The sequence below is a fragment of the Dreissena polymorpha genome, chromosome 10, assembly GCF_020536995.1.
Source record: "Dreissena polymorpha isolate Duluth1 chromosome 10, UMN_Dpol_1.0, whole genome shotgun sequence".
Taxonomy (NCBI): Eukaryota; Metazoa; Mollusca; class Bivalvia; order Myida; family Dreissenidae; genus Dreissena; species Dreissena polymorpha.
In genome coordinates this window covers 64,830,328-64,837,813 of record NC_068364.1, presented here as the reverse complement: position 1 = coordinate 64,837,813, position 7,486 = coordinate 64,830,328, and the positions used below count along the sequence as shown (strand labels likewise).

Sequence of the window (7,486 nt, the reverse complement as noted above, 5' to 3'; positions counted from 1 at the left end):
TCCATGTAATAAAATCCAACACAAGATGTCGACTAACTGCGAGTGCATAGCCAATATTCCAGATTTTTGCTCATTTTCAGACACGTCACCAGCAGACAATTCGTTAGACAAAGAGAAATCTATAGAAGCATATACGAACTGTATTGAAGAAGCTAAAAAATGTCTGCGTTTTACAGAGAATCCAATTTCCAGAGAAAAACTGTAAGATTATCTCCCTTTCCATTTGGTTATTGTTATGAATCATTATGTCATTATGTTAACTATTATCATTTTATGAATGTTATACGCATTATAATATTGTTCGATAAATTATGATACCTTTTATAATTGTTATCAAAATGTATTCTCATTCTTTCATGTAGTAATAAGGTTATAAGTATAATAATATGATTATAGGTGCTACCTAATTTACGGGCAAAAGCTTTTTAAGTTTTTTTGATAACCATGTATTATTAATAAATATATGGACATGATTGTGTTCAAAATATGATAATTGTTGCAATAATTTAGTAATGCATCCAAAAAAATCAATCTTAAAACGAGTTACATGTTCCAAGCTTGAAGATCTAGCATCTTATATATTTTTTTGTTTTCTAGCCACAGGAATTTATAGCTGGTTCGGTGTTTGTGGTATAGTGGATGGGGTGTCTTCTAACTGGCTTAGTCACTGGGAGGTCTCTGTATTTATCCTTTAAGTGGGAGCATTCTTTAGATAACCCTAAAGACATACTATGGCGTACCATTGGGTTAAAATCCAAGAAGACCTACACGTTAAAAAGAGAAATGTACGTCGAAGTACAATAAGTACGTCGACATGAATATAAAATACACTTCAAAGTATATATTTGTACGACAAAGTACAATTTGTACTTCGACATACATGTTTGTACTTCTACGTACACATTTTCTGAACAGCCAATCAAAACACTAGTCTCTTGAGCCGCTTTTCCTTCAGATTTATTCATAATAAATGTTTAAAAACTTTAGTTGAGGACAAAATGAATAAAAATATCAGAATGGCAAAATAACGTCACATAAAAGTTTCAAGTATTTAATGCATTGAAATAGATTATATACAAATTTGAAGAAGATTCAATTGTAACCTTTTTAAAATTAAAATTGTTCAGCATATTGTGTGTCTGAAATGATCATGCGGGGCGGAGTATCACGACCGTCCAGCGCATTACTGTGTTGGAAATTCCCAACGGTAACCAGTTACCAAGCATTAATGGGATAAATAATGTATTATAAACTCCCCGTTGGTGGTATTTTGTGATAACCATAACTTGCATAAGTCAGAGGTTAATTCCGCCACGCCAGGTCAATAAATACGCACAATATCTATGAGTTAGCGGTCGATAGTCGCATAATTTGGTATAAATTATAATAATAATAATGTTTCATAAATACGCACAATATCTAGAGTAAGCGGTCGATTGTGGCATAATTCGGTATAAATAATAATAATAATGTTCAATGACAAAAATCTCTAAAAGCAACAGACGTAAGGTGTCTTCTGATTGGCTAACACTCAAGGGTCGGTGAAAATTGTACGTCGAAGTACATTTCTCGATCTACTTAGTAGGTCTTGCAGACTTTCGACGTCATGGTACGTCATATAGACACTAAGTACTGGTCCTACTCAGGAAACAGTTTGTTTCATCAAATGTCTCAATTCAACTTGACAGCTTGCTAAAGCAGTTGCATTTAGCATACAGTACACTGATTTAACATAATCAAAATCATGTGATGTGTCAAATCAATTTTGATTGACAAATTTGACAGGATTTTTGTTTAATCCAATAAGTTTTAGACTGTCAAATAACACACACTACGTATTGAAAGCCATACCTGGAGCTTTCGTCTGTATATCACTGACTTCATCAGAAGAATGATTTCTACTGTTGGGAAACGTTAACACCACTAATTGTCTTCTTATTTATTATCAATGTATAATTATGTGTAACAGCATAACAACATACTTGATTCGCAATTAAAATATTTAATAAATACAGGTATCTTGCAGGTTTCTAATTTTCTTTCGCAAACTATTGTTGAATAGTTTAAATTTTGTCGCCACTAAAAAACTAGCCATTTTGTAGCAATTCTAAAATCACAGTCTAAACTGCATACACTTAGCTCTATAGTTACAATATGAATGCAAATATTAGAATGCATCATGTTATATCATCCATTTTTTTTATTTAAACATTCAAATAACACATAACACAGTACATATATAAAAAGGTATGTGGTATTGTGTGGAGATACAAAACACTTCACATCATTTATTTGCACATAAAATAATAGTTACAAAATAAGTAAAACTAAAACACAATCATCAACCTACATTTCAAGAATATTTACGTATATGAAATTACTAAGTGGTGTTATTGTATTACCTTTTACAAAATTAACATTGCTGGTTTTGTACTAGCCATAAAACATTTATCATGGATTAACAAGTAACAACCAATTTATTAATTACACAATAGAACGGAAATCATATTAATTACATTATGCATTTACTAAACAAGCTATTTGCTACTGTTTAGAATTACACTATCTTACTAAAAATGATCACAGGTACTCAGTGCTTTTACATACTTGTGGTAAGTTTTGTATTACTAGTTTGACAATTATCGGCAGACACTTGTCGATATACAGACAAAATTTGCATGGGAACTTCCTTTTTTTTCAGCATAATTGCCTTCAAATTGTTAATTTAACAACCCTTTGACATTGTTTGCACATCTGATCTTATTATACAATAGCTGATTTTTGTTTATAGATAGACATATATAGACTTTTCAAAGATCTATAAAAGTTCACACATGTTCCATCCAAGTAAACAAGCAGAACCAATTAAGATCACCACAGATAATAACTGTGTGTATAGCTTGGAAATTTGATAGATCAGGAATCCCTCCTTTGTTGATTTCTGTAAACCAAAACTGTCAGTTTTGCTGGATAGAATGGCTTGTATGATGCTCAGCTCTTGCCTTCGGCTTCGCAGAACAGCTTCTAAAAACGGAAAACCAACAAATATCTTAAAATTTGATCAATAATGCAGACAATTTATAAATGTCTTGTTTTTTGTTGATTTCGAATCTGGAAGATTTTTTACGTAAGATTGTAGTACGAAAATCCAACGGTATCGGATTTTGTGGTTTTAGGCCTAAACTAATTATAGTGATATGTAACCTTTCGCGATATCGGTAAAGTGCGAGCAGACGAGGTGTAAATACGTTAAAAATTAAAGCTAAAAGACTAAAAAGTTAGATCGGAATATCTTTAAATTTTGTGAATAAATGTGTTTCTGGTGGATAACAACGACAACTTACCAGAATATTGCTCATAATCACACGTAAAACGTCTTTCTGAGACATTGTGTACACACCGGTCTTACTCGCAATAACGAAGTGACGTCACCATCTATGTATAGAATGCTTTTTGAGAGCGAATGAAAATGCGTCACATATTCTGACAAATAAACAGTAGGGTGTCGTTATTGAAATACCGCGAGAATACTGGAAGAATAGAGATGCCAACTATAATGTTTAAAACAAATAATTTTTTAACAAGCGTTTGTGATTAGTCAGGATAATAATAACAATAAGATATCGAAAAGATCAAAGCAAATAAATTCGACAGAAATTTAAGATTCGGCAATATATTTAAGACGGGTTATGTTCACTTAAATTGTGTTTGGTAAAGACTGTAACTATATGTAGTGAACCAGTCTTCGGCTTATACTCACTGAAGAAGAGCATTCAGGGGAGATAATTGAGTAATGACTTAATTCTGGAACGGCTGCGAAGAAAAACAAATAATGCGAGAATATTCAGTGCGATTCGCTACACAATTATGATGTCATTGATATAACTTTTCCTGAGGTATGTATTTACATGTGATTTAGCATATGTCAAAGTGTTTTTGATTTGTTCAAGGCCATAAATAGCATCGCGAAAATATATGTCGCGTGGCAAATTTTTTTGAGACGTATCCATATGTGGTATTCTTATGTAATTTTATGTCTAAATTCCCATATGTATGAACGGTCAACGCCCGCTTCGCGGGCTTTTGCCCGTATAACTTTAAATTATGTCCCTGACGGCCTGAGTTTAGTTGCAATAATCTAACTCCCAGCTTTTGACCCCGATCGTAGGACTAACATTAGTTGCAATGATCCAACTCCCAGCTATTGACCCTCCGGGTCGCTGTACGTATGTACTCATAAAAGCTCAGCGCATTCAAGAAGAACTAGGAATAACGGCACCTGGCCAGACAATCGACTCCCTGCGTTTTCTACATTACAGGACAATCTGCACCTCATTAGTTTGGAAACCCGGACAATCGTCACCCTAAATTACAGTCTGAAAGGAGGCTATTGGTAAAGCATGTGAACACTTAGTTGGACTTTGTCTGACTGATTAGTTATATTGGCTAATTGGCATGAAAAAAAAGATCGCTAATTGTCCAGTGCTTTCCACAGGCCATTTAACGGTCCCTCACTGGGTCGCTTGAATTTCGAAATCAGAGTCCGTGGCACTGGGGCGCCTGAATTTTCTGATTAGTGTATTTTGGCTGTTACTGCAACTAGCCATTCTTAAGATCAAAGCGATATCTACTTTGCCGAAAATTTTGAAAGCCGATTTACGATCCTCTGTAAACTACATCTAACGTTTTACCCAACTAAAGCCCACTTAAGGGTGGAGCGTCGCAGTATTGGAAAATCAATATTGGCCAATGAGAGCGTACGCTTTGTATAAGCGAAAGCAATCGTAGACAGGCACTATCTGCAGTTTAATCTTGCAGACGACTCGTGACGTACATGAAATTGCCACAGAAATCTTGGCTTAGAAGACTTATGATGGCTATTATCCTTGTGGAAGTTGTGCATTTCATGAATAATACTGTCAAAACATTTACTTGACTCGTAAATTTAAAAATGGCAATGTTTGTTGAAAAATAAATTATTGAGCACTTTTATCGTGAATATTCACCAGAAAGTGCTTTTCAAAATGGGATTATCCGGTAATGAATAGAAACTTTAAAAGTAGTAAGTATGCAGTAATAGAGTTGGGTTTATACGGATGCATTGGGGAATCGTTCGAGTGGGGAATTTACTATCTTTGCGGTAAAGTTTTAAAACATTATTAAAAAATGTCTTTATAAATGACTATAGCTGGGGGGGGGGGGTTCTTGAAGATTCATAGCGCACCAAATGATGTCTTTTGACGCTGTTTTCTTTAGAGTTATAACGCACCACAGAACGTCTATTGACACATTAAATTTTAATAAAACTCTACATCGGTAGGAGACACCCCTTCCAAAGCCAGCCCTATACTCCCTGGGGCGCCTTAAAAAAATCCTGTGGAAAGCACTGTTGTCAATTGTAAATAAAAATATAAAAGAGATTGCGATAAAAAGGAGAAATCTCCATATATTGCAGTGTAACTTAACAAAATATGGTTCGTTTATTGTTACTGGGTCAGGAAAAATGCAAGCCAGTTGTCATTTCCATACTTAAATTAATTTAGTTTGAACATATTTAAGAACCAAACAATTTTTCAAAGATTTGTCACATTAACCTTTAATTAAAAATTACTTATCCTTTTTTTATTACCAATAGATCACATGTACGAATCTAGCAAATGAATAAAGTAAATGTAAAGCCACAATTGCACATTAAATTTTAACAACATACCATCATTGCTGAAAAAAGATCATGACGACTGTTTGTCACAAGCTGAGGTTAATCAGATGCCGATTGTCCTGGTGGACAATTCAATGAGGCGCCAGTTGTCTGAGTGTACAAATTTGTCAAGGTGCCAATTGTTCGGGCTTGCAAAAAACACAGGGAGCCGATAGTCCTGTAGCTGTTTGTCTAGATACAGTTGGCAGGGAGCCGATTGTCCTGGAGCTGATTGTCTGGATACCGTTGACCCTCTGGGTTGCTGTTCATTATGTACTAATAGCTCAAAGAATTTAAAGAGAACTAGGCCTGATTTCAATTCTGAGTCATCAAAACTAAGTAAGAGCCTCAAATTTAAAACTATTGTTTTTTTGTTGTTTAAAGGATTATAATGCATGATTTGATGTTTATACAATAATTAATACATCATTCTTCCTCTACTGTTGGCTTATTATACCATGCACAGAGCTCAAGATAAAAATTTGGTCAAATTCTTATTTACTCCCTATTTTAAAAATTAATTCTTATTTAACCCCCTATTTATAAAATTCTTAACACTATATTACCAAATAATTTTTATTCATTGTTTTTGACACATCAACAATCCAACATTTTGGTTTATAGTCTTGGAAAAGCCTGGCTTTCCACCCCGTTTCTTGCTTTCCCATAATCGGACAGCTTTTTCTGGCTCAAATGATCCCACATCTATCTTGCTCATCTTGCTTGTTTTTGTCTTCCACGCTTCGATACACCGCTCCGGTCGGCCATTTTGATTTTTTTATTTAAAACGGTAACTGACACTTCGGCTTAGGTCATAATGGCATATCAAAAATATATATTTAACATTCAATTTTAATGACATTTTGAATAGGTATATTGTATATTACTTGTGTAAAAAAAAATTACGATAAGTGTAATTAAAAAGGTACAATAAACAGTAATGACTCGCCTGCAATACCAGGAGAACAGAATCGAGACCGTTTGGCCTTAGACCGTTCTTAGGTGTGGCCCTTTCTCACACCTTGAGTGACGTTGACTTAAAGTTGTAGTTTTAATTGAGCGCCTAGACGAGTCAGAACCGGGATGAAATGTTTACCGTATATAATTTGCTACTGGAAGTTTTACGCACGTTCGAAAATGTCGAATTCGTGTTTTATTTTTTCAATGCGTAACTTTACGCAAATATTTTAAATCGAAATCGTTATTTAAGAAATTTAATTCGTTTTTACGCCTTTACGCATGTTATCTGGAGCACTGACCATGCATGTAGCCTAAATAGTAATACATTTTACGCGTAATATCAAATATTATCAAGGGTCTTTCCTGAGATGTAACAGTTGTTTGGACTAGAATTCCTAGACTGTTTACAGCCCTGCATTATCATTTTTATAGAGATAACTCTGTCCTACTTCTTGTACTGTACTTATACTATACAGAGTTACCTTTTCTTATCTGCTTAAAATGCAGCCAGAAGAGAAAAGGAGCTTTGATTGGCGTCGCTCTGGAGAGCGGCGACTAGTATGTAATGCATTTTTTTTTAGCTCACCTGATTGCTCAGGTGAGCTTTTGTGACCGGTCTTTGTCTGTCGTATGTCCGTCGTATGTCCGTCCGTCCGTGCGTCCGTCCATGCGTTAACATTTGCTCGTAAACACTCTAGAGGACACATTTCTTCTCCCATCTTCATGAAACTTGGTCAGAAGCTTTGTCCCAATGAAATCTCGGCCGAGTTCGAAACTGGGTTGTGCCGGGTCGAAAAATAGGTCACTAGGTAAAAAAAAGAAAAACCT

General features: G+C 34.7%; 1 protein-coding gene across 1 annotated transcript in view; it reads left to right on the top strand.

Moving 5' to 3' along the window:
* Positions 1–5: 5 nt before the first annotated feature.
* The window catches only part of LOC127847871 (tetratricopeptide repeat protein 32-like), a 28,782-nt gene continuing 21,301 nt past the window's right edge, over positions 6–7,486 (top strand). The window contains exon 1 of the mRNA XM_052380083.1: positions 6–201. Within this exon, the coding sequence (XP_052236043.1) occupies positions 26–201 (176 nt within the window). The 5' untranslated portion in view covers positions 6–25. The remainder of the gene's footprint in view (positions 202–7,486) is intronic.